Consider the following 27,368-nt stretch of genomic DNA (forward strand, 5'->3'; position numbering starts at 1 on the left):
TTGTTCAGAAAAAAAGAGTTATGGGATACTGGGAGGAAAAAGCAATGAAAACGAAAAATTCAAGAGCATTTTTTTTACTTAACTCTGCGGAGAATGAGCTGAGGAAAAAATTTGTTGGGTTTGCAAAACAGAGTCAGTCAATGTTGAGAGGGAGTTTGCAGTTAGAGCGCACAACTCAGGCTTGCACATATGTTGTTCTTGTTGTTCACAGTCATAAACTTTTGTCCTCAGGGAGAATAAGTATCGGACAGCCTTTTTATAAAAAGAATAAGACTTAACTCTAATGCCACATCTCAAGTATATATTTGAAGTTAATTATTTACTAAAGCATACTTGCATCTATATTTCTGTTCAAATTTACAAAAAGATGCATTAAATGGATGAGGGATAGAATTTTCCTACTTCCGTTGAAATGCGTGTACAGGAATCCACAGGGGGCAGTGGAGGCCCACACTCTGGATTCATTTAAGAAGGAGTTGGATAGAGCTCTCAAAGATAGTGGAATCAAGGGTTATGGAGATAAGGCAGGAACAGGATACTGATTAGGAATGATCAGCCATGATTATATTGAATGGCGGTGCAGGCTCGAAGGGCTGAATGGCCTACTCCTGCACCTATTGTCTATTGTCTATTGTTTGGATAATCCAAAATTCAGATTATTGATGTTCGGATAACCGAGGTTGTTCTGTATAGAGGAGTGGTGGGTGAATCAGCATCCAAAAGGCTCCAAATTGCCTCAGAAAAATTTATTCATGGAAATGACCAATCAGTGAAAAATACCTCCTCACAGGTTGAATGGAAAGAAATGTAGAGAAGCAGTTCCTCTAATCTCAGTGCTGATAGGTCCACTAATGAACCTATCAGCAGCACATACCAGTCAGCACTTAGCCCTGTGATTTCTACCCAAACTGATTCCACATCATGATCCTTTGCATCTATATCACTACTACCACCACCTTGATACCTTCCTTCAAGCAGTTGGGTAAGTAAGGAGGCCATGATGTGGACAAGGTCAAAAATGACACCTGAAGAAAGAAGGAAGGAAGCTCCAAAAGCTTGTGTTTTCAAATAAACTTGTTGGTCTAAAACTTGGTGTCTTGTGACTTTTGACTGTAAGTAAGGAAAGAGTTGCTGGGGATTCTGAGAGCTGGCAGCAGGAGTGCTGTGTGTTGGGAGTGGAGGCTGTGTTCCAAGAGCCAGCAGTTGTTATGCTAGAGCTGGGAGCATTCTAACCAGGCTGGGTATGGGGAAAATTAGAGGGGGGGAGATGTGGGGTTGCAGAGCATTGGTAGTCAACAGGGAGGCTCTGGAAATTACTACGGATGCTGGAATCTGAAACCAAAAGAGAAAATGCTGGAAAATCTCAGCAGGTCTGGCAGCATCTGTAAGGAGAGAAAAGAGCTGACGTTTCGAGTCTAACTGACCCTTTGTCAAAGCTTTGACAAAGGTCAGTTGGACTCGCAACGTCAGCTCTTTTCTCTCTTTACTGATGCTGCCAGACCTGCTGAGATTTTCCAGCATTTTCTCTTTTGGTTTCAGATGCCAACATCTGCAGTAATTTGCTTTTACCCAGTGTTTTACCCACTGCCCCTCTCTTCCAGGAATGCCTACCCTGAGGAAGCACTGCTCTTCTCTCTGACAGGATTTTCGTTTGTCTCTCTCCCCCGTCCACCTTTGCTGCTTTCCTTTTCTGTTCAGCTGTTTTTTCTCTCCTTATAAATGCTGCCAGACCTGCTGAGATTTTCCAGCATTTTCTCTTTTGGAGGGAGGCTTTGGAGGTGGGAGGGAGTTTTATCAGTTCCTGATTTATACCTTGCTTTGCAGTCAGGCAACTCCTCGGGGGCCTATGGATGATATACCTGTGACTTATATCTTAGTTACTCCTTATTTCCACCCACACTGATTCCACATCATAATCCTTCACACCTATATCACACATTGATACCTTTCTTCATTAACAAAGCATCTCCTTTTCCTTTTTGTCGATCTTTCCAGAAAGAAGGACTCTGTGAAATGGATGAATTATCCGTGGTTAACAATATACAGTGTGCAGGAACAGGAATACCTCCAATTTCCCATCTGATCCTGTAACCATTGACACCTTTGTCAAAAATCTAATAAACTGAACCTTGAGTAACCTTCACTACCATCTGGGGAAGAGAATTTTCCATATAAACCATAAGACCAAATACATAGGAACAGAAGCAGTTCCTCAACTCTACTTCCTTGCTTTCTCCTTATAACCCTGATTCCTTCACTGATTAAATATCAATCTATTTCAGCTTTGATTGTACTCAACGACTCAATTTCTGAATAAAGAATTCCACAAATATACTGCCCTCTGAGATTTCTCCTCCTCTCTACCTTAAAATGGCAACCTCTTCCTCTGAGACTATTCCCTCTGGTCCTAGACTCGCCCACACAGGGGAAACAACCTCTCTGCATCTAACCTGTCAAATTCTCTCAAAATCTGGGAATCAAGGAGAGTATCCAAACAAAAACTAAGGCATATAAAGCAGCAAAACTATTGGTAGGGCAGTGGATTTGGAATTTTTAAGAATCAGCAGTGGATGACTGAAAAGCTGAAACAATGAGGGAAAAACATTGATTATGAAAAGAAGTTGGCAAGAACCGGGAAAACAAATACTAATAGCTTCCATTTGTGTACAAAAAGAAAAAGAGTGGAACCCTTGGAGGATTCAGCTGTGGAATTGGTAATGAGGAACAGGGAAATGACTGATAGTGTAGACAAAATTTTGAAGCAGTCTTCAGAGAGGAAGACACTGTAAATATTACATAGATATCAGGCAAGCAAGGTGCTCAAGGAAGGAAAGGTCTTGTTATAGTCTCTATCACAAGGGACAATGTATGTAGCAAACTAAAACAGATCCAAAGGCAGACATCCAGGTGTTTTATGGGAAATGGCTGCAGGGATAGTTAGTTGAAATATTCCAGAATTCTAACAAATTGAAAAACTGCTAATGTGATGCTTCTGTTCAGGAAGGGAGGGACACAGAAAGCGGGAACCTATAGGCAAGTTTGCCGAACATTCACTGTTGGGAAAATGCCACTGTAATTAATGAAAACGATTTTGAGAGGGCTTTTGTTTATAGGTAAACAGATAAGACTTCAGGTCAAAATGGTCATGATTTAGAAGTGATCTATATAATGAAAGGGGAGTTGTAAACTCTCTAGCTGAGCAGTTTAGTTCAGTCTTGAACTAGTGAGGAGTTTAACAATGAGCTGTGTGGAAACTCTCTCTCTCTTTCTGCCCTTCAACCTCAACCTGTAAGCATTTGTTCCACTTATACTGGGTCTTAAAGGGGATATGCTTATTGGGACTGTTGCGTATATTCGGAACAGTGTGATTAAGTCTAGTTTGGATAGACTGAGTTCTGTAGAGGTTCTTTATTCTGTTCTTTGTGTTTTATTGTGTAATTTTGTGAATAAATTTCTGTCTGTTTTAAAATCTAGTAGTCAGCCAAGCTATCTTACTCCGGATAATTTTCACATACACTTACCGAAACAAATTGCGAAGTTATGGTCTGGGGCTGCCTGCTTAAGAATGTTTTGAGTGGTCTGGCCTAGTCCATAACGGTTATCACTAGACTATTAATACAGAGACCCTGGTAACATTCTGAGGACCCGGGTTCAAATCCTGTTATGGCAGATGGTGGAATTTGAATTCAATAAAAATGTGGGATGAGGCGTTGGGGAAATTTGGTTCACTAGTGGCCTTTAGGGAAGAAACCTGCCATTCTTACCTGGTCTAGCCTGTATGTGAGTCCAGACCCACAGCAATGTGGTTGACTCTGAACTGCCCTCTGGGTAATTAAGGAAGGACAATAAATGTTGGCCTAGCCAGTGATGCCTGTGACTGAAATTTTAAAAAATTATTTTAGCCGGGACTGAGTCACTCAAATTTTTTATGTGGCAAAGCAAGTATTTCAATTCCCTAAAGCTAAATTTAATTTATTTTGCAGCTATTGACTTTAATGGATGGAGCTCACTTACTGATTGTATTTGTATGCAACCAATGTTTTGTAATTCAAACATGAATTTGCATGTACCCATCTATAACAAGAACATATTAATTACGCGATGTGTCCTTTGTACACAAAGTGCTTTTGTTTAATTTTGAGTGACATTGTAAAGTATCTGATTCACCACCAAGTTTCAAAATTCAGTATAAAGTTACATTGATTTCAATTATAATTGCTGTGGATTTGTACAGCCGAACAAGGAGTTCTGATGATGGGCAAAGACAAAATACATAATATAAACCTTTGTGTTGTAGATATTGGAAATCTCAAAACAGGAACAACAACTTCAATTGAAGGGGCTCACAAGAGAGAGATACAAGGAAATTGAGAACTGGAACTACATAAGGCATTAATACGGTAGATGGCAGTAACTTGGTCAAAGAAACATTATTTCATGAGGTGTCTTCAAAGAAGAAATTAAAATAGAGAGACAGGTTACCTTTTCTAATGAAAGGTCAAGTGGCTGTGTTTCTCTTTTGACAAGTGCTGGCTGACTGAATATTTCCAAAATTTCTTTATTGCTCGTATTGAAATGTTACTTGTTTTTGAAAGGTTTGTGTTATCTAATGCGTACAAAATGAAGAGAGCAAAATGGCAACATGCTGTCACCGCTGGGACCAAACGCAGATTCATCTCAGTTATTGGTGATCATCAGGAGAGAAAGGATTTGCATTAATATAGTGCCTTTCAGACATCAGAAAGCACAGTACAGCCATCGAAGTCCTCCTAAAGTAGCAGCAAACACCGCACACTATTCCATCCATGCCGACCAGATATCCCAACCCAATCTAGTCTCACCTGCCAGCACCCGGCCCATATCCCTCCAAACCCTTCCTATTCATATACCCATCCAAATGCCTCTTAAATGTTGCAATTGTACCAGCCTCCACCACTTCCTGTGGCAGCTCATTCCATACACGTACCACCCTCTGTGTGTAAACATTGCCCCTTAGCTCTCTTTTATGTCTTTCCCCTCTCACCCAAAACCCTATATCCTCTAGTTCTGGACTCCCCGACCCCAGGGAAAAGAATTTGTCTATTTACCCTATCCATTTGAGATGTCACTTAATGAAAAAGAGGGAAGAGCAGGCTTTTAAATGATCTGATCTCTTTTAGATTAGTTGTGACCATCTTTGCTGAGTTTATCTACTCAAGGCCTATCCCAATTTGTACCGATCATTACTGTATTGCAGGTTTTCCATTCACTTTTAATTTTATTTCCCCTTCTGGATTCTCAGAAGTGCCTCCTGATGGCAAGGATTTATGTGCTGTCTCACTCTCTCTGCTGCCTTCACTCCCTTTGTTAATGTCCACCAAGTGGCTCCAACAGAAGTGTCATTAAAGCTGTTGGATTTCAAAGAGATGCTTTTTAGCCTTTCTCTGTCCTACCCTGGAATGTTGGCCATTTGAAAGCTGAGGTGGGGGAAGAACCTTTTTCAGCCATTTGGACAAATGCAATCCTATAAATTTGATTTTGCAAACGTTTGGTCTCAATATTGTGGAGCTGGCTTAAGAAGGACCAGACTCGCATTTGTTTGGCTGGCCCTGTCATTGAATTCAGAAAATGCAGCAGAGGCTTTGCTGTTGGAGATTCTCTTGTGCATGTGTATGTCGCTGATACACAGTCCAGGCCTCAGTGCTCTTCAGGAGTGCAGGACCACACAGAGAGCAGCAAGCTGAGGATCGGAGCTCAGGAAGAGCAGCTACGGAGTCAGGAGCAGTGAGGAGATGATCAGAGCTGGCCAGTTTAATCAGTGGGTTGGAATAATGTGTTTCATTGTTTGTGAAGCATGCAGTCCATTCCTGTGGCAGCATCGAGTCTGTGCTTATCTCAAGCTCTGAAAGCAGGTCCACAAAAAAAAAAGAGGATGCTGACATTGAACCGACAAACCCATGATCGAAAGGACGGATTGGAACAGGAGATATAGCAATTTCCCAGCAGCCGTGATGTGTATGAATTCCTCAGCATACTCAATGCCATCTCCTATGCAAACTCCTACCTGGCTGACAGCTAACATGGGAATGGTGCTCATCGAGGACAGAGAGGCAGTAGGTGATGATTCAGAAGGATGTCTTTGAGGATTTCCTCAATGGAGACTCAGTCCTCGAAGTGGGTGCCCTCAACCATATCCCAGAGCATGCTATCAGGAAGGGCCTCAGCACAATCCCAGCCCAATACGAGATTGTAAAGGTCATTACAGCTGAGGAGTGCTGCTGGAATCACTGCAGAAATGTAGCAGAGATGCACTGTTGCCGCAAGCATGTGAAGGAAGAAAGCACATCAGCGAGTCTCTGAAGTCATAGAGTCATAGAGATGTACAGCACGGAAACAGACCCTTCGGTCCAACTCGTCCTCCAAACCCTTCCTATTCATATACCCATCGAAATGCCTTTTAAATGTTGCAGTTGTACCAGCCTCCGGCATCTCATTCCATACATGTACCACCCTCTGTGTGAAAAAGCTGCCCCCCAGGTCCCTTTTATATCTTTCTCCTCTCACCCTAAACCTTTGCCCTCTAGTTCTGGATTCCCCACCCCAGGGAAAAGACTTTGTCTATTTATCCTATCCATGCCCCTCATATTTTTGTTAACCTCTATAAGGTCATCCCTCAGCCTCCGATGCTCCAGGGAAAACAGCCCCAGCCTGTTCAGCCTCTCCCTATAGCTCAAATCTTCCAACCCTGGCAACACCCTTGGAATTGTTTTCTAAACCCTTTCAAGTTTCACAACATCTTTCCAATAGGAAGGAGACCAGAATTGCACGCAATATTCCAACAGTGGCCTAGCCAATGTCCTGTACAGCTGCAGCATGACCTCCGAACTCCTGTACTCAATACTCTGACCAATAAAGGAAAGCATACCAAATGCCTTCTTCACTATCCCATCTACCTGTGACTCCACTTTCAAGGAGCTATGAACCTGCACTCCAAAGTCTCTTTGTTCAGCAACACTCCCATGGACTTTACCATTAAGATTAGATTTTGATTAGATTAGATTCCCTACAGTGTGCAAACAGGCCCTTCGGCCCAACAAGTTCACACTGACCCTCCGAAGAGAACCCACCCATAACCATTCCCCTACATTTACCCCTGAGTAATCCACCTAACACTACAGGCAGTTTAGCATGGCCAATTCATCTAACCTGCACATCTTTGAACTGTGGGAGGAAACCGGAGCACCTGAAGGAAACCCAAGCAGACATGGGGACTATGTCCAAACTCCACACAGACAGTTGCCCGAGGTGGGAATTGAGCACGAGTCCCTGGCACTGTGAGGCAGCAGTGCTAACCACTGAGCCACCGTACCGCCCAAAGTGTATAAGTCCTGCTCAGATTTGCTTTCCCAAAATGCAACATCTCACATGTACCGAAATTAAACTCCTTCTGCCACTTCTCAGCCCATTGGCCCATCTGGTCAAGATCCCGTTGTAATCTGAGATAATCTTCTTCGCTGTCCACTAACCTCTAATTAAATGCCGGAGCAATTAGATTAGATTCCCTACAGTGTGTAAATGGGCCCTTGGGCCCAACAAGTCCATACCGACCCTCCGAAGAGTAACCTACTCAGATCAATACCCCTACCCTACATTTACTCCTGGCTAATGTACCTAACACTATGGGCAATTTAGCATGACCAATTCATCTGACTTGTACATCTTTGGGATTGTGGGAGGAAACCCACGCAGACATGGGCAGAATGTGCAAACTCCACACAGACAGTGGCCCGAGGTGGGAATCGAACCTATGTCCCTGGCGCTGTGAGGCAGCAGTGCTAACCAATGAGCCACCATGCCGCCCAACAGAGGCCAAGAATGACAAATTTAGATGAAGAAAAATGGGAGGAGGCTCAAGTTGAACTTAAACACCAGTGTGAACCAAATGGTCTATTTCTGTGCTGTAATAAGAAACTATATACTATATTCTTTCCATAATGTAGTGGTTCTGAGGGTAAGGTGAAAAATAGCTGTGATCCCAATAATACATCTTTTTTAGTAAACTGCTTTCAGATAAATTAGCACAGCTAAGACTCTGGTTTGACAAAATTGCGATAACTATATCGATCTTTTTGCTGTTCCCAAAATTACTCCTGACTAACCTCCTCTCGGTGCCTGAAGAGCTCCTATCAGAGACAGCGTACATATTCTGTCAATCAACAGGAAAAGTGGATGTGATCTTCACAGCAAGACATTAGATTAGATTAGATTACTTACAGTGTGGAAACAGGCCCTTCGGCCCAACAAGTCCACACCGACCCGCCGAAGCGCACCCATCCATACCCATTGCCCTACATTTACCCCTGCATCAAACACTATGGGCAATTTAGCATGGCCAATTCACCTGACCTGCACATTTTTGGACTGTGGGAGGAAACCGGAGCACCCGGAGGAAACCCACACAGACACGGGGAGAATGTCTGATCCAAGAAATGTGCAGAAAGCAGCAGCAGAGCTAAACAACACCTTGACTTCACAAAGGCCTTTTAACAGTGTCAACCAAGAGGGATTATGACATGTTCTTTCCGAATTTGGGTGCCTGCAGAAATTAGTCACCATGTTCTACCAGCGACACAGCAGCCTACAAGCTATGATGCTCATCACTAGGTTCACCAGAGACTCCATCTGTGGGAGGTCAAGGCAAGGCTGTGTCACCATTCCGATGTTCTTCACTATCTTTGGCACTGCAACACTCTGCCCCATTTTCTCTCAAGCTTCTGGCTGGAGTGGAGCCATTTTACAGGACGAATAGGAGACCATTCAACCTATACTGTTCCAGTCTGGAACCAAGACTATTAGAGTCTCTGTTCTTGAGTTGCAGTATGTGGATGTCACTGCACGCCATTGTCGGTGCACACAAGGAGATGGATGAGGTAATGGGCTTTAAGTTAAGCATCTGGGTGACAAAGGTGCTCTGTTATCCTGCTCCCACTCCACAACATGATTCTCTGAAAATCGCCATCTACAGCGAACCACTGGAAAATGTGCATCGAATCTCAGTCCTTGGGAACCTCCTCTTAGCAAAGGCTGACATTGATGAAGAACATTGCTGCATTATGCCAGTATAGGCTTTGGCCATCAGAGGAACAGAGTGTTTGATGTAAAGCACTCAATAGCAGGTTCATGCTCTACTAGGCAGTATAGGTTATCGTCCTTGACGTATGTGTTGGAGCCATGGACCATGCACTACAGGCATCCAAAATCCTTGGAAAAAAAATCACTGGAGAGACCTCCTTAAAATCCTGCATATCTAACGGAAGAATATTTGCTGCAGTATCGGTGTCCTCACATCCCCAGTATCGAGGCACTGGTTATGATCAGGCAGCTGTGAAGGATGGCTCACATTGTTTGCATGCCTTATGCAAGACTTCTGAAACAAGCTCTCTAACTCGAGCTATGTCACAGCAAGCAGCTATCACAAGGTAGTCAGGACCGTTAATGAAATGTTGGCCCTTATTTCAATGGGGTTGGAATCGAAGATTAGGGAGCTCTTATTGCAACTGTGCAAGGTGCTGGTGAGACTGCATCTGGAGTACTGTGAGCAGTTTTATCTAAGGTATCATTTGATTGGAGCCAGTTCAGAGAAGGTTCACTAGAATGATCCTTGGTATAGAGGGATTGTTTCATGAGCAGAGGTTACACAGCTTGGGACTAAACTCACGGGAGTTTAGAAGGATGAGAGGTGAATTCATTGAAACGTATAGGATTCCGAAGGGGCTTGACGGGGTAAATGCTGAGAGGATGTTTCTCCTCATGGGAGAGTTGAGCACTTAGAGGGCATCATCTCAGAATAAAGCGACACCAACTTAAGACTGAGATGAGGAGGAGTTTCTTTTCTCAGAGGGTTGTGGTCATAGAGATATACAGCACAGAACAGACCCTTCAGTCCAATTCATCCACGCCGACCAGATATCCCAACCCAATCTAGTCCCACTTGCTAGAAAACAACCCATATCTCTCCAAACCTTCCTATTCCTGTACCCATCTAGATTCTTTTTAAACGTTGCAATTGTACCAGCCTCCACCGCTTCCTCTGGTAGCTCATTCCATACAAGCACCACTCTCTGCATAAAAAAGTTGCCCCTTAGGACTCTTTTTATATCTTTTCCCTCTCACCCTAAACCTATGCCCTCTAGTCCTGGACTCCCCCACCCCAAGGAAATACTTTGTCTATTTGTCCTTTCCATGCCCCTCATGATTTTATAAACTTCTATAAGGTCACCCCTCAGCTTCCAATGTTCCAGGGAAAAACAGCCCCAGCCTATCCAACCTCTCCCTATAGCGCAAATCCTCCACGGAATTCCTTGCCGTAGAGAGCTGCGGGGCAGAGCCCTTGCATATATTTAAAGCTGAGATATCCTTGATTTTCCTATTATTCAAGAATTTATAGGGAAAGAGCAGGAAAGTGGACGTGAGGAATGCCGAATCAGCCATGATCCTACTAAATGTTGGAGCAGGCTCGAGGGGGTGAACAGATTACACCTGTTCCTATTTCTTTCAGTCTTATGGAGCTTTTCACAGGTACAGGACATGGTCATATGTCAGATCTTTAAAATCACACTCTTATATGAGATCACGTTTGTAAGTATGAGCATTTGTAAATTGTAAATTGGAGACCTCCTGTATTCTGAGATTATAAAATACAGTAAATGAATGCAAGTCTTTTCCTTTTGCTCACACAGTTGGTCTGCTGCGTACTTCAAGTAGCACTATCCCTGCTTTACTTAATAATGCGCTCAACTAGCTTTCATGCACATGTTTTGAACAGCTATTAACATTGCTTTTAAAATAAACCCATACAAAGAGAGGTCATTGATCTGATACATTAACTCCCTCTCATCATATATGCTGCCTGACCCGCTGAACATTCTGTTGTTTTTTTCTTATTTCTAATTTTCAGTGTTTCCAGTATTTTATTGGTGTGAACTTCAACTCAAGAGTGCAATTCTGTTGAGAAAAAAGACATGGAACAATAAGACACAACTTCCTTCCCAGTACTGCCCTTGGTCGTGGACCACGAAACAAGACAATCACAAATTGACTTTGTGACTACCACTTTGATAATCTAGTGGTCCTCATCTTTAATAGCTAATTCAAATTTACTTAGATCCTTGGAGAATGGATGACAAAGAGGAGATTCATTAAAGATTTTCAAAGTCGTGAGGAGGTCTGGACCAAGTAGAGAGGGAGAAATTCTTCCTGTTGGTAAAAGGATCAGAAAAACTGACTGAAAGTTTGTGTGGCAAAAGATGCAATAATAACGAGGAGGGAGAGAAACCTTCTTATGGAGCGTGTAGTCAGAATTTGGAACACAGCACTCATAAGTGTGGCCAAGGCAGATTGAATTGAGGTGTTGGATAATTGACTTCTGTGAAAATGTTTTTGAGGTCTGTGGGGAAAGAGCGGGAGGAGGGTGGCTGAGGCCAGCTGAGTTCTTCTTCCAGAGCGAGATAGCACAAACATGACAGGCTGAATGGCTGCCCTCTGCGCAGTAGCTGCTTTATGATTCTGGTCATTGTTAATTTTTCACACGAATACGGTGTAACACAGCAATGTCTTCATTGAAATGTTTTCATGACTTTGTTCTGATTGTAGACGAGATTGTAGTCCATCACAGGAAAGATCCTTCTCTGTCAGCCAAGAAATTATCCAGTTTGTGTGCTCGAGTGAATGTGTTCCCATTCCCCACACGTGTTTTAACAGCGAGATTTGTGGTGAAAGCTTTTCAGACTTTTGAATAATTATTCAGGAATCTTCTCGTTGTTTTGCAGATGGAATATTCGGGAGGTGTCAGCTGGTCACGGTGATAGGCGTAGATAAATACGAAGTTTCACCAGCCGATCTTCAACGCCTCCGGACTGTCCTCCAGGAACTGTCCCTCAGAGGTACATGTTAAATAAGATGGTTTTGAAAAAGAGCTTTTTAAATGAAGCTTCTGTTATGTCTCAGGAGCTTCACATCATTATTACTAAGATTGTATCATGTATAGTATGAAACCATTGAAATATTTGTAAGATTTTCTCATATTTCTAACTGCGACTACACTTCAAATGTGCTTCATTGGCTGCAGAGCAGTTTGGGTTTGGTTTGACAGAATCCCTGCAGTGTGGAAACAGGTCATTCAGCTCAACAAGTCCACACCGACTCTCCTGACAGCATCTCAACCAGACTCACCACCCTCTACCCTATCTCTGCATTTCCCCTGGCTAATCCACCCCTGGACACTACAGGCAATTTAGCATGGCCAATCCACTTAACCTGCACATCTTTGGACAGAAACCCAGAGGAAACCTACACTGACATGAGGAGAATGTGCAAACTCTACGCAGACAGTTGCCTGAGGCTGGGATTGAACCCGGATCCCTCAGGGCTAACCATTGAGCCACCCTTGTTCTAAGATCATGAAAAGGTGCTTTATAAATGTCATTCCTTCCTCATATAAAAAATGACATGCGAATTGGCTTCAGAAGTTTTTCTCAGTGTTCTCAGTAGTCTGTGCAATCTGGCTTTCCCAGTAAGTAATAATTTGTGGTCTTTGAATTGACACACTCCTCGACAGGTAAATTGGTTTGTTTATGAGCTGGGTAGCTGGCACATTAGTGTGAAACACGAATGTTGTCAGACCAATCACTGATCTGTCAGGCTACAAAACCCAATAAGCTGAGCTTGAAGGTCAACCCATCTGGAGCTTGTAAGGAAAGAGTGTCCAATTGGACCTGGACACGATTAGCAAACGCAACACTGTGATCACAAAGCGTTTTAGACTTTCAAATAACTTGTATGTGCTGACAAAAATGCTTTAGCTAAGAAGTAAGGAATATTGACTGTTCTTCTCAAAACAGGAATAGCTTCTAATGCTGAACAATTTTAGAAAAATCTTTTTGACAGTTACAAGTAATTTTGAGAGCTCGAGTTCCATCCAAAATACCTTTTTGTTAGGTAACACTTGCAGTTTTTGCTAAAATTTATTTATATTATCAAATGGAAAATCTTTCAAGGCAATTTCACGGATAACGAGTCACTTTCTGCTGTTAAGTAATCATGATAGAAGAAGATATCAGACAGAACTTTTTGACCAAGTGGTGAGAGAGTCATGGAAAGAGTTACTTTAACAGATTCCAAAGGCAATAAAAGCATGTTTCTGGAAAGGGAAGGTGATCAAAGATAGGATGAGGGAGGCAGGAATAAAGGAATTCACATTTATACACCAATTCTTATATTCCAAGATACATCCGAGACAGCACCATCCAAACCCATGCCTGCTGCCATCTAGAAGGACAAGGGCAGCAGATATAGAGAAACACCACCACCTGCAAATTCCCCAAAAAGTCACTTGCCATCTTGACTTGGAAATGTATCATCATTCCTTCAGTGCTGTTAAGGCAAAATCCTGGAATTGTCTCCCTCACAACATTGTGGGTATATTAACTGTGATTCATTCTACAGACAAATATAACAATGCCCTGCTCTGTAAAGCTATTTGATATTTTACAACTTTCTAAACAGTGAGATGACATTTCGAACTTCATCTGAAGCACAGCACCTCCAACATTCTGTTAAGGCAGCAGCTGAGCCTAAACAGAGATTGCGTGCACACATCTTGGAACAAGAATTAAGTTCCTCTTAATGTGCAAGGGAATCAAGGTCAGAGGAACCTTGATTATCCAAATATCAATTATCTGAATTTTGGATTATCTGAAGAAGATCTCAAGGTCCCGCAAAAATGTTACATCAAAGAGGTAAATTACAGAATGCAAAGAATAGTTTGTTTAAATAGCAGACTCACTAAAATTATAGATTTAAACAAATTCTCGTGTAGAGCACAGCCTTAGATCAGTATGGCTTCCCTTGTTTAAGGTAATATTGATCATCCAAATAATCAATTATCCAAATGAAGCAGTGCCCACCCATCTTGTTTGAATAATTGAGGTTCCTCTGTATTAGAGGAAAAGGCAGCAGTGTAGGGTCAAGGTTATCAGATTGGCTATGATTTCATTCAATGGTGGAACAGACTTGACGGGCTGAATGGCCTACTTCAGCTCCCGTGTCTTAATGTGCAAAACCTTCTGACATGGTCAAGCTTTGTATTTTCATCAAAAAGAGCAGGCTTGTTGGAGTTTCTATTGTACCTATGATTTGGAACGTGTGCATGGAGAGTTCAAATAGGCAAAGCTGGTTAATGGGGTGAGCATAACTTGCAATGTTAGGATGGATCTTAGAGTATTCATCCCCCTTTTAGCTGCACATAATTTAATTTGATTTAATTTATTGTCACTCGTACCTAAATACAGTGAAAAGTTTTGTGTGCAGTACAGGCAGATCATCACATATGAAGACCACTGGGTGATGGAACAGAGCAAGGAATATAAAGATACAGCTGCAAAGAAGGCGCACAAAAAGCAAGATCAACATTTGATTTGAAATTTGAGGGGTCCATTCAGAAGAGAGGATTCTGGGTAATCCAAGATGGAGTATGGGAAAAATTTCTGGTTATAGCAGCTGCTCCTTTTTTGAGGTATTTTAGGTGCTGGAGGTGATTTCCTCAAATTCCAGGAGCAGCAGTTACTGTTTTATATGCTGTTGCATTGTTTTGAAACTTTGGAAAAAAAAGTCAAAACAACAGCAGTTTTAAAAGGGAGAAGAGCAGACAAAGGAAGCACATGGTGAGGTCAGTGCAGGAGAGAGAGAGGGAAAGAAACTGACACCACAGTGAACCTGCACAGTTATTGCCTTTGCTTTTTGAATTCACGTATTGCTAGACATTGGAGTGTGTCTGGGAAAATTAACAAACAGTGAAATTCCTAACTAATCTTGGAGAAACTTGTCTGGGAGAGGTCATAGCGCAGAAGCAGATAAGTGAGCAGTTTAAGTGTGGCCTACAGAAAGTCTGTAGTATTGAGTTGAGTGGGTTCTTTCTTGATTATATGTTTTTTGAGATATGTCTCTTGATTAAACTTAATATATAAGCCATAACTATTAATTTAACCTGGGACAGTGTTTGTAGAGGAATAAGACGGTGTTATTTTCTGGGTCTGGAGATTGTGAAGGAGCAAAAATGACCTTTAGTAGAGTGATATGTGCTTCTTGTCAGATGTGGGAGTTTAAAGAGAGTATAAGGGTTACTGAGGACTATATCTGCAATAAATGCTTTTGGATGCAAATCTTATCAGATCGAATGGATTGGTTGGAGAGACAGAAGCAATGAGGAATTTGCAATGGCAATAGTATGTGATGGATGGCAGTTATAGGAAGGGGGTAAGTCTCAGATACAGTCGCATAGATGGGTTAACGTCAGGAAAGGTAAGAGAGGTAGGCATCTAGTGCAGGAGTTTTCTGTGGCTATATCCATTTCAAACAAGTATGCTCCTTTGGAAAATGTAGGGAGTGTTGGATTCTCAGTGGAACGTAGCATGAACAGCCAAGTTTCTGGTATTGAGACTGGCTCTAATGCGACGAGGGGTACGTTGGGTTCCAAGAGATCAATTGTGTTCGGGGATTTTCTAATCCGAGGTATAGACGGACGTTTCTGTGGCCAGCAGCGAAAAAGCAGAATGGTGTGTTGCTTCCCTGGTGCCAGGATCAAGGATGTCTCAGAGAGGGTGCAGGATGTTCTCATGGGGGAGAAGGGTCAGCAAGAGGTCATTGTCCACATTGAAACCAATGACATAGGAAGGGAAAAGGATGGGATTCTGAAGGGAGATTACAGAGTGTTAGGCAAGAATTTAAAAAGGAGGTCCTCGAGTGTAGTAATATCTGGATTACTCCTGGTGTTACGAGCTAATGAGCGTAGGAATAGGAAAATAGAGCAGATGAGTCCATGACTGGGGAGCTGGTGTATGGGGAAGGATTCACATTTTTGGATCATTGGAATCTCTTTTGGGATAGAAGTGACCTGTACAAGAAGGATGGATTACACCTAAATTGGAAGGGGACTAATATACTGGCAGGGAAATTTGCAAGAGCTGCTCGGGAGGATTTAAACTAGTAAGGTGGGGGGGCGGGGGGTGGGACCCAGGGAGATAGTGAGGAAAGAGATCAATCTGAGACTGGTACAGTTGAGAATAGAAGCGAGTCAAACAGTCGGCAGGCAGGGACATGGTAGGACTAATAAATTAAATTGCATTTATTTCAATGCAAGGGGCCTAACAGGGAAGGCAGATGAACTCAGGGCATGGTTAGGAACATGGGACTGGGGTATCATAGCAATTACAGAAACATGGCTCAGGGATGGGCAGAACTGGCAGCTTAATGTTCCAGGATACAAATGCTGCAGGAAGGATAGAAAGGGAGGCAAGCGAGGAGGGGGAGTTGCGTTTTTGTTAAGGGATAGCATTACAGCTGTGCTGAGGGAGGATACTCCTGGAAATACATCCAGGGAAGTTATTTGGGTGGAACTGAGAAATAAGAAAGGGACGATCACCTTATTGGGATTGTATTACAGACCCCCTAATAAACAGAGGGAAATTGAGAAACAAACTTGTAAGGGGATCTCAGCTATCTGTAAGAATAACAGGGTGGTTATTGTAGGGGAATTTAACTTTCCAAACATTGGCCGGGACTGCCATAGTGTTAAGGGTTTAGATGGAGAGTAATTTGTTAAATGTGTACAAGAAAAGTTTCTGATTCAGTATGTGGATGTACCTACTAGAGAAGGTGCAAAACTTGAATTACTCTTGGGAAATAAGGCAGGGCAGGTGACTGAGGTGTCAGTGGGGGAACACTTTGGGGCCAGCGACCATAATTCAATTCGTTTTAAAATAGTGATGGAAAAGGATAGACCAGATCAAAAAGTTGATGTTCTAAATTGGAGAAAGGCAAGAACGGTATTAGGCAAGAACTTTTGAAAGCTGATTGGGGGCAGATGTTCGCAGGAAAAGGGACAGCTGGAAAATGGGAAGCCTTTATTAATGAAATAACGAGGATCCAGAGAAAGAATATTCCTGTTAGGGTGAAAGGATAGGTGTTAGGTATAGGGATTGCTGGGTGACTAAAGAAATTGAGGGTTTGGTTAAGAAAAAGAAGGAAGCATATGTCAGGTATAGACAGGATAGATCGAGTGAATCCTTAGAAGAGTATAAAGGCAGTAGGAGTATACTTAAGAGGGAAATCAGAAGGGAAAAGTGGGGACATGAGATAGCTTTGGCAAATAGAATTAAGGAGAATCCAAAGAGTTTTTACAAATATATTAAGGACAAAAGAGTAACAAAGGAGAGAATAGGGCCCCTCAAAGATCAGCAAGGCAGCCTTTGTGTGGAGCAGCAGAAAATGGGGGAGATACTAAGTGAGTATTTTGTGTTAGTATTTGCTGTGGAAAAGGATATGGAAATAGATGGTGACACCTTGCAGAATGTCAATATTACAGAGGAGGAAGTGCTGGATGTCTTGAAACACATAAAGGTGGATAAATCCCCAGGACCTGATCAGGTGTGCTCTAGAACACTGTGGGATGCTAGAGAAGTGATTGCTGGGGCCCTTGCTGAGATATTTGTATTATCGATAGTCACAGGTGAGGTGCCGGAAGACTGGAGGTTGGCTAACGTGATGCCACTGTTTAAGAAAGATGGTAAGGACAAGCCAGGGAACTATAGACCAGTGAGCCTGACGTTGGTGGTGGACAAGTTGTTGGAGGGAATCCTGAGGGACAGGATATACATGTATTTGGAAAGGCAAGGACTGACTAGGGATAGTCAACATGGCTTTGTGCGTGGGAAATCAAGTCTCACAAACTTGATTGAGTCTTTGAAGAAGTAACAAGAGGATTGATGAGGGCAGAGCAGTAGATGTGATCTATATGGACTTCAGTAAGGCGTTCGACAAGGTTCCTCATGGGAGACTGGTTAGCAAGGTTAGATCTCACGAAATACAGGGAGAACTAGCCATTTAGATACAGAACTGGCTCAAAGGTGGTGGTGGAGGGTTGATTTTCAGACTGGAGGCCTGTGACCAGTGGAGTGCCACAAGGATTGGTGCTGGGTCCTCTATTTTTTGTCATTTACATAAGTGATTTGAATGTGAGCATAAGAGGTACAGTTAGTAAGTTTGCAGATGACACCTAAATTGGAGGTGTAGTGGACAGCGAAGAGGTTACCTCGGATTACAACAGGATCTTGACCAGATGGGCCAATGGGTTGAGAAGTGGCAGATGGAGTTTAATTCAGATAAATGTGAGGTGCTGCATTTTGGGAAAGCAAATCTTAGCAGGACTTATACACTTAAAGGTAAGGTCCGAGGGAGTGTTGCTGAACAAAGAGACCTTGGAGTGCAGGTTCATAGCTCCTTGAAAGTGGAATTGCAGGCAGATAGGATACTGAAGAAGGTGTTTGGTATGCTTTCCTTTATTGGTCAGAGTATTGAGTACAGGAGTTGGGAGGTCATGTTGCGGCTGTACAGGACATTGGTTAGGCCACTGTTGGAATATTGTGTGCAATTCTGGTCTCCTTCCTATCGGAAAGATGTTGTGAAACTTGAAAGGGTTCAGAAAAGATTTACAAGGATGTTGCCAAGATTGGAGGATTTGAGCTTTATGGGGAGAGGTTGAACTGACTGGGGCTGTTTTCCCCAGAGTGTCGGAGGCTGAGGGGTGACCTTATAGGGGTTTACAAAATTATGAGGGGCATGGATAGGGTAAATAGACAAAGTCTTTTCCCTGGGGTCGGGGAGTCCAGAACTAGAGGGCATAGGTTTCACGTGAGAGGGGAAAGATATAAAAGAGACTTAAGGGGCAATGTTTTTACACAGAGGGTGGTACGTGTATGGAATGAGCTGCCAGAGGAAGTGGTGGAGGCTGGTAAAATTGCAACATTTAAAAGGCATTTGGATGGGTATATGAATAGAAGTGTTTGGAGGGATAGGGCCAGGTGCTGGCAGGTGGGACTAGATTGGATTGGGATATCTGGTCAGCATGGATGGGTTGGACCGAAGGGTCTGTTTCTGTGCTGTTCATCACTATGACTCTAAGTCGATTAACAGCGAGGAAAATGCTGTTCTTGAATCTGTTGGTATATGTTTTTAAGCTTCTGTATCTTCTCCCTGACAGAAATGGTTGGAAGGGATCATCACCAGGGTGGGAGGGGTCTTTGACGATGTTGGCTGCCTTTCCATCAATGGATGAGCTGAAACAATAGCATGGTCAGACACAATTTTACTTCCCTTTTCTTGGTGACCTTAAAGGACCACTAGTTAGATCAAATCAAACTGAGCGATGCACATAACGTTATTCAAAATCCAACTGTGGGGTCCTAAGGTGGATATTAGGCATCTGATTGGCATATTATCAGAATCTAATGCCTGTTTCAAATGGGTGTACACTGTACTTTAAGAACAATCTGGCTCTGATTTCACACTCAGAATGCGTCAGGGGAGAGTAGGACATTGTCACCATCAGTGAGACTGTGGTCTAGCTTCTCTGCTGTTATGCCGGACATGTGAGATACTCGATTTGACAGAGATGGCATCTTCATCTTGGTGTAGGTCAAAACCTTTTTTGAAAAATTACTGATGACTGACATAACAGAGCTTTTGTCCAGGAAATGTACGTTGGCCACGGAATGAAAACCAAGACCAATCCTGACCTGTAATTGGCAGTGAATCTGATGCTTCTTTGTAACAGTGAGATAATCTACAATCATCATGTCAAGGATCTTGAAAGCTTCACACTGCATGAATATCACTTAGCTAAATGCGAGTCTAACACTTGAGGTCACAATGCTCGCTGACTAATGGGAAATCTAGGTTATTGTGTAAAAGCTGATCTGAAGCTCGTTGGGTCACAACTACGTTTCACTGACGGAAGGAAGGCAGATGTTCTCAGTTGAGGAACAGTCCAAAGGTTATAAAGACATGACATAAAAAAGGTTGAGATGTATCTGGAATTCTGGGCGCAGCTTGCTGTTTTATCGACGCTGTGTTTGCTGCCACTGCCATCCCTTTGTATGCACTCACCACCTGTGCAATCTCTCATCCATTGCCTCACTTATTGAGTGAAACAGTGATCAAGACAGTGAGCTGAACGCCCAGCTGCGCACCAGAAAAGGTGGCAAGGGTAGCAGCAAACACAATGGCAAGGAGAACAGAGACAGTTAGGGAACCTGAGAACATAGTGGCACATGAGAGGCAAAAGCCTAGTGATAGTATTGCTGGACAGTTAATCTAGTGACCCAGGTTCAAATCCTGCGGTGGCAGATGATGGGATTTGAATTCAATTACAAGTCTGGAATTAAGAGTTTAGTAATGACCGTGAAATCATTTTCAATTGTTGAAACAACCCATCTGGTTCACTAATGAAACTGTCATCCTTACCAGGTGTGGACTACATGTGATTCCATACACATAGCGATGTGGTTGGCTCTTAACTGCGCTCTGGAATGGGATGGGCAATAAATGCTGGCCTGACCAGCTGTACTGTCATCCTGTAAATGAATGAAAAAGACAACAGCCACACACTAATAAACAACTCCCTGCTTAGAATACCAACTTCCTGTTCCAGTGCATTGGCAGGAGATACATTGCTTTAGAGTCACTGAGGGCTACAGCACAGTCAAAGGCCCTTCGATCCATTGAGTCTGTGCCAGTCAAAAACAGGCAGAACCGTGTGCAATTCAAGTGGGGCAGGTACATTCTGAGACAGCATAAAGAAAATGAAAAAGACAAATTTATAACCGAAAAAAGCAATTCACCTGTGCTATGTCTGGTTGCAGTGTTGTCTGGAATTGAATTAAAATAACCTAATCAAAATGCCACTGAACCTATAGACAGCAGCCAGTAATCAACAGAGTTGAGGTTAAAGAAATTACTTCTGGGATTTAGCAATCTTTTTTGATTCAGAAGAAAATAGAACCCAGTACTGAAATCAATACCAGAGTTCTCTAAATAGAACAGCTATCGATAAATCACAATAGTAAGAGGAAATAAATTTTATCCTGCAAATGGAATATTTTACAAGGTCTCACTATGGAGCTGTTCAGAATATTAACTGATTGTCATCCCTGAAGTACTGATGTGAATCACATAAAAGCCCAGCTTTATTATTGTTTAACGCAGGTTTATAAATACCTATTCTTGCCTGTGACAGGCCAGTACAGCTCAATATGTGGCTGATTTTAGTAGAATGTGAGAACACAGACTAGAGAGCAGGATGTCAAATAGATCTGCATATCTATGCTAACGTTTTCAGTTAATTATGATTCTTTTTCTCTCTAATACTGCTTTATACTCTCCATATAGATCTTTTAGCTCATTGTGAGAAAGGACAGGAAAGGATAACTCAATTCTGAAGTCAGTTTTGTTTGTGATTAGATTAAGCAGTTAGTGAGCAGTCCTGGTCATGTTCGAAATGAAGCATGCTTGTGCAACATATGCAATGACATGAGGAAAAAATGATAGACTGTACCATTACCCTGTGTTGCCTTGATGTTAATTGTTTGTTCATGTTCTGGCATTTGTACAGTCTGAAATTCGGAACTGAAAGACACTCCTTGGATCTGAAATGGACCAAGAGTCAATCATCATTGAGCAACATTCAGTTAATTTAAGTTGGGGTGTTAGAAAATGACATAGGATAACACAGAAACAGGCCATTTGACCCAACCAATCCATGCTGGTGTTTGTCTTCCATAGTGTCATAGAGGCCTACAGCACAGAGAAAGGCCCCTCAGCCCATTGAATCTGCACTGGTCAGTTTCCTAGCACAAAGTACGTAAATCTTGGAATTGCAAGTGCACATCTAAGTACTATTTAAATTTTATGAAACTGGTTGACTCTACCAACCTTGCAGGCAGTGAGTTCCAGATTCTCACCACCCTCTGAATTATGGTCACTGTTCCCGAAATGCACCACCAATTACACTTTGATCACCTGGCTGGGTCCAGTCCCTAATTCCCCTAATTCCAGGCTTACTATTGCCCCTTCCCCAGTTGGACTATTTAATTATTGCTTCAAGAGACTGTCCTGGACACCTGTAACAAATTCCACCCCACCCCAACCCCCCCCCTCCCCCCACATCCAAACCCCCAGCACTGAGGGAGTCCCAGTCAATATAGGGAAAGTTAAAATCATCCACCACAGCAATCCTGTTTTTACATTTTCCATGGTCTATCCACATCTCTGTTCCTCCATAATCTGCTGGCTGTTGGGAGGCCCGTAGTACAGTCCCATCACCCTTCCTACTCCTGAGCTCTACCCATATGGTCTCGCTGGATGAGCCCTCCAAGGTGTCCTCCCTTAGTACAGCTGTGATACTCTCCCTATTCAGTAACACAACTCCCCCCCCACCTCGGTTACATCCCTCTTTTTTATGAAATTCTAAATCCTGGAGTGCTAAGCTGCCAGACTTAACACCCTCTCAACCAAGTCTCTGTCATATCTCCGATATCATAGTTATACTTATTAATCCAAGCTCTAAGTTTGCCTTACCTGTCATACTGCTCACATTAAAACAAATACACCTCAGATAACCTCTCCCTGTCTTTTCTTCCTCTAAGCCTTACTGGCCTTAGGCTTTGACTTCACCTCAGTCATTTCACTTGCTGACTCCGGTTCCTCCCCAACCCCCACGTCCCGAGTTTAAATCCTCCCAAATGGCACAAGCAAATACTCGGATATTGGGTCCCGCCAGTTTTAGTGCAACTCATCCTTCTATACAGGCCCCATCTGCTCCAGAAGACATCACAATGATGCACATACCTGAAGCCCCTCCCTCCTACACCAGCTCTTTAATCACGTATTCAACAAAGTTCGTTAGCCATTCTCTATTGAATAGGTAAAAACAATTCCCTATGAATGTTTGGTGACTATTTTATTTGGATAGCCTCTAGTCCTGTACACGAGGAAGCATTTTCTCTGATTCATTGTATCAAAACATTTAATAGCTTAAGAAAATCAGTTCAGTCAGCTCTCAGCTTCCTTTTTTTCAAGAGAATAGATACCCAATCGGTCACCCTTTTCCTGAGAATCTACATATGTGCAATTCTGATATAATCCTTGTTCACCTCTACTTTGCTTAGGAGAATGAGAGGAGACCTTATTAAAACATGGAAGATTTTCACGGTAGATGCGGAGAGGTTGCTTTCTGTTGTTGGAGGATCTAGGTCCACAGAAAGCAATCTCGGCACAAAGGGGCATCCATATAAGATTGAGATGATCATGAATTTCTTTGTTCAGGGGATAGAAAATCAATGGAATTCTTTACTGTGGAGGGCTGACGAGACTGTATCATTTTTCAAGGCAGAGATAGATTTGTATCTAATCAGGAAGGCAATCAAGGGTTATGCAGAAAAGGCAACAAAGAGGAATTGGGTGGGGATTATCAGATCAGCCATGATCTCAATGAATGGTATAGCGAGCTCAATGGATTGCATGGCCTACTTATGGTCTTATGGCCGTTTTCCAATGCCTCTACATGCATTTTATAATATGGTAATTAGAACTGCACATTGTACTCTATTTAGTGTAATTTCCTTACTCTTCAACCCAGTCCCTCTAGAAATAAGAACTAATGCTTGGTTTATGACCTTGCTCGCCCATGGTATAAATTCTTTTGTTTGATGTATGTGCTCTATTCCACCTGGACTTGCACTTTGTATGTGACAAGTGACCTCTACTATTAACAACAAACTGCTTTACCTCATATTTATATTTGGTGAACTTTGTTAATTATTTGTCCTGGTTCAACTTCAAAGCTTTAGAGCCATTCTGTAATTGCGACCCTGTTTATCACCGAAGCTTATGCAAACTCATGTACAATCTTAAGTCTGCCAAGTTTGGTCCTGAAAAGTACCCAGTCTGCCTCAGATAATCCTGAGAAGTAAAGATAGTGCTCACCTCTCGCAGCATGCTGCTGTCAATCCAAAAAGACATTCTGCTAATTATGTAGCTGAGGAATATAGTCTATGAATTTTGGTGCCAATGTGATACTGTAGGCCATATGTCCCAAAGACTAGCGAATTGTATCAAACAGCCACATCTATTTGACTGACTATACCATGCTTCCACAACTCAAATACACTGTCCAGCATTAGGTATGATTGACCAGATTTACAAAATATATCCTGAGTATGCTGTGAATTATGCTGCCAACCAATTTAAGATATCTCTCAGGTTCACAGTATGGTCCACTTGCATACACAGGAAGATATTTATATTATTATACAATATTGCAGCTGCAAGGTGCATGTATATATTTCAACTCATCAAAGTGAGCAGCAGCCATTCTCTGGTTCACTTCTTAGGCAATGACTTGACCAGTCTGAGTCAATCTGCCTGTTATGAATTTAAAGAAATATAGGCAGTGAACTGTCAGTCATCACTTAACTGGTGCCTTCTCCATGGTAGTGCCTTTATGGATAAAGTCCACTTGCCAACCAATCTGCCTTCTCTTGCATACAGTACAAAATGCTGTTCCCTTTTACATTGATATTCTTAGAAATGTCCTGATGAATACAAGCCAAAAACCTTCAATAAAATGTCATTGTTCAGCAATATTAAACTTCTGACAGTCAAATACAGCTCTCACTCGTACACGCTTAGCAGTGAAAAGACTTCTAATAATAAAATGAATTCAAAACATTTATAATCCCCTCAATGGTTCATCTCTTATAAAATAAACGTTTTTTCCATACTCATAGACTCTTACATACTGCTATCTATACTAAAAATTGTGTAGTTTATTTTTGGGAATTTTTAATTGTGAACTGAAAGGTGAAAAGACTGTTTGAAAACCGAAGATTGTGAAAAGGCTCATTGCACTTCTTTTAAAACAAGTTACCTGACACTCATTTTAACAACTGTTTACATTGCTGCTGGTTCAAGCAGTACAGGAGATTACTACAGACTAGCTGAAGGCAGGGGATATATATAAGGAGACAGTGAGGTCTGCAGATGCTGGAGATTATAGCTGAGAATGTGTTGCTGGAAAAGCACAGCAGATCAGGCTGCATCCGAGGATCAGGAAAATCGACGTTTCAGACCAGAGGCCTTCATCAGGAATGAGGCTAGGAGTCTCAGGGATGGAGAGATAAATGGGAGGGGGGGGGGGGGGCTACCTCATTCCTGAAGTATACAAGGAGCTGATTGGACTGTCGAGTGGTGACCAATTGTTGATGCTAGAAGTCTTCCGCCTGTGATTAGCTCTCAAGTAGCTGAGCAGCTTGTGGGTGTGAATGTTTGGCCAGAGTTCATTGGACCTCCAAAAAGGAAAGAGCTGTCCTTTTTCTTTGCAGTAAAATGCAGCTGAAGCCTGAAGAAAACCAGTCGACTTTACCTCATCGGTTGCTGCAAGTTTCTATTCTTGATTTGAGCCTCCCACAAGCAAATGAAAGTACCTGGAAAAGGAAGATCAAAGAAGCAGCAAGTCTCAAAATGGGAAAAGGATCATGTGTGTATGGAGGTGGGTGGGGGAGGTGAGATTTGAAGGGTTTTTGAGTTTTGTAGTAATGCTTCATAATCATTTAGCTGTAACTACAATCTTTTTATTTATCAGAATTATAATTCTTGTTAAGTACAGAACTCTGGTCTATGCCTTCTGTCAACCTCTGCCTACTAGAGCGGAAATTGGGAAATGTTGCATACAGTTCTAAAATCTTTAACTTTTTTGATGACTCCAGAAATAGTGTGGTTTGATTGCCAGTGCGTTACCCTAGTGAGATGTAATAACCCTCAGCAATCAGAGTTTGTCCTTTACTAGCCTAACAAACAGCGTAACCTTAGCCCCTGCTGGGATAGGTGTGATTTTGAAACTCAGCCAAGCTTTCATAATAACAGAACAAAAGCCATTGGAAAAGCATCAACAACCAGCTCTATTGAACATGTGTTGCTATTTTCTCACACCAGCGATGAATGGCATGATGGAAGGGATCAAAGGATATGTAGGCAACCAGGAACAGGCTACTGAGTTGGATGACCAGCCATAATGAATGGTGGTGCAGGCTGGGAGGGCAGAATGGCCTTCTCCTACTATTTTCTATGTTTCTGTGGTTGAAAATATCTAAAGTTCAGGATAGGGAAAGCTCTTACCTCTGAGCCAGGAAGCCCAAGTTCAAGTCCCACCTGTTCCAGAGCTGAGCAATAAAAGTTTTGAACAGGTTGATATAGAAAATATCTAAAGTTCAGGTGATTTAAAAATCTTAACATCATGACAGTTATATATACCTGAAGTGCCCTTCAAGAGGGTTTATATCCATTTCACCAATTCCTGAGTCCCACTCTATGGGTTAGGCCATCCATGCCTGTTCATGTGTTGGCACTTCAGTCAGTGTACAGGGCTTTCACTGCTGTGGGTTAAAGGGCTGTTTCATGCAGGCACACACACACACACGCGCGCGGCTGGTCATGCAGCCTGACCTGCTCTGCCTTTCCAGCTCCACTTTTTTATCGACTCTGACTTCTAGCATCTGCAATCCTTACTGTCTCCAAGTATGCTTGTCAGTGTTGGATGGTAGAGATGGGTGGGCAACATCCTGCTAAGTGGAATAACTAGATGACAATGTAGCAATTACAACATATGCCACACTTCACATTCATTAAAACAACGGGCCAGATCAGACACTGGCAGTCCTCAGTCCTGCCAATGTGGTATTCAGGGGGAGGGGCTCTCAGTCAGGGGCTTCAGTCATTTCCTTTGGGTGTTCACAGTCAGGAGTTCTATCCCACTGTGGTCTAGGGAGTGTTCAGCAGGGAGTCTTATGGCTGTTTTGTGGCAGTGACAGTGTCCCTACATTTGAGGCAAGAAACCTGGGTTCACGTCCCCCCTGTTCCAGAGGCATGTTTGGACAAGTTGATAAGAAAATTTTTTTTGTAAACAGCTGTCAGTCCTGTAGAATCAGCACAGGAAGTCATGATGACTGCGTAGTGTTATTCAGGGACCTGCCAATAGAGCAGTCAGGGGTCTGGTCAGTCACATCTACGGCTTAAGTCAGCCAGAGATTTGGGACAAACACAGTCCCAGTAGTCAGGGCGCTGTGAGGTAGGAAGTCTGATATCAGATCACCTAAGCTGTTTAGGTAATGTCTTACTTTGCTGTTTAGTTCCTAAGCTGGTTGTGGTCAAGTTGAGGTATTATGGGTATGCTCTGTTTAGCTAAGAACAGACATGGTTTTTGTGAACAAGTAGTGGGCAGGCAGAGTGGGTTTTTTTTCTCCATACTTACTCAGTCACCTCCTGTGCGGCACCATGTCAAAGGCCTTCTTGAGGTCCAGGTAGAAAACATCCATTGGCTGTACTTGGTCTAACCTCCTCATTACTTCCTCAAAGAATTCTAACCAATTTGTCAGGCATGCTGTCCCCTTGATGAAACCATGCTGACTTTGCCCTGTTTTACCAGGCACTTCCAAGTATTCAGA

The 27,368-nt window shown here is 42.5% G+C and overlaps 1 protein-coding gene across 1 annotated transcript in view; it reads left to right on the forward strand.

Moving 5' to 3' along the window:
- The window catches only part of ptprn2 (protein tyrosine phosphatase receptor type N2), a 970,059-nt gene that overhangs the window by 212,546 nt on the left and 730,145 nt on the right, over positions 1-27,368 (forward strand). Inside the window, exon 3 of the mRNA XM_043690698.2 lies at positions 11,808-11,921. Coding sequence (XP_043546633.2) covers positions 11,808-11,921 — 114 coding nt within the window. The remainder of the gene's footprint in view (positions 1-11,807; positions 11,922-27,368) is intronic.

This window comes from Chiloscyllium plagiosum, unplaced genomic scaffold (genome assembly GCF_037043375.1).
Source record: "Chiloscyllium plagiosum isolate Xiang-an unplaced genomic scaffold, Cpla_swu_hap1 HiC_scaffold_5, whole genome shotgun sequence".
Classification (NCBI taxonomy): Eukaryota; Metazoa; Chordata; class Chondrichthyes; order Orectolobiformes; family Hemiscylliidae; genus Chiloscyllium; species Chiloscyllium plagiosum.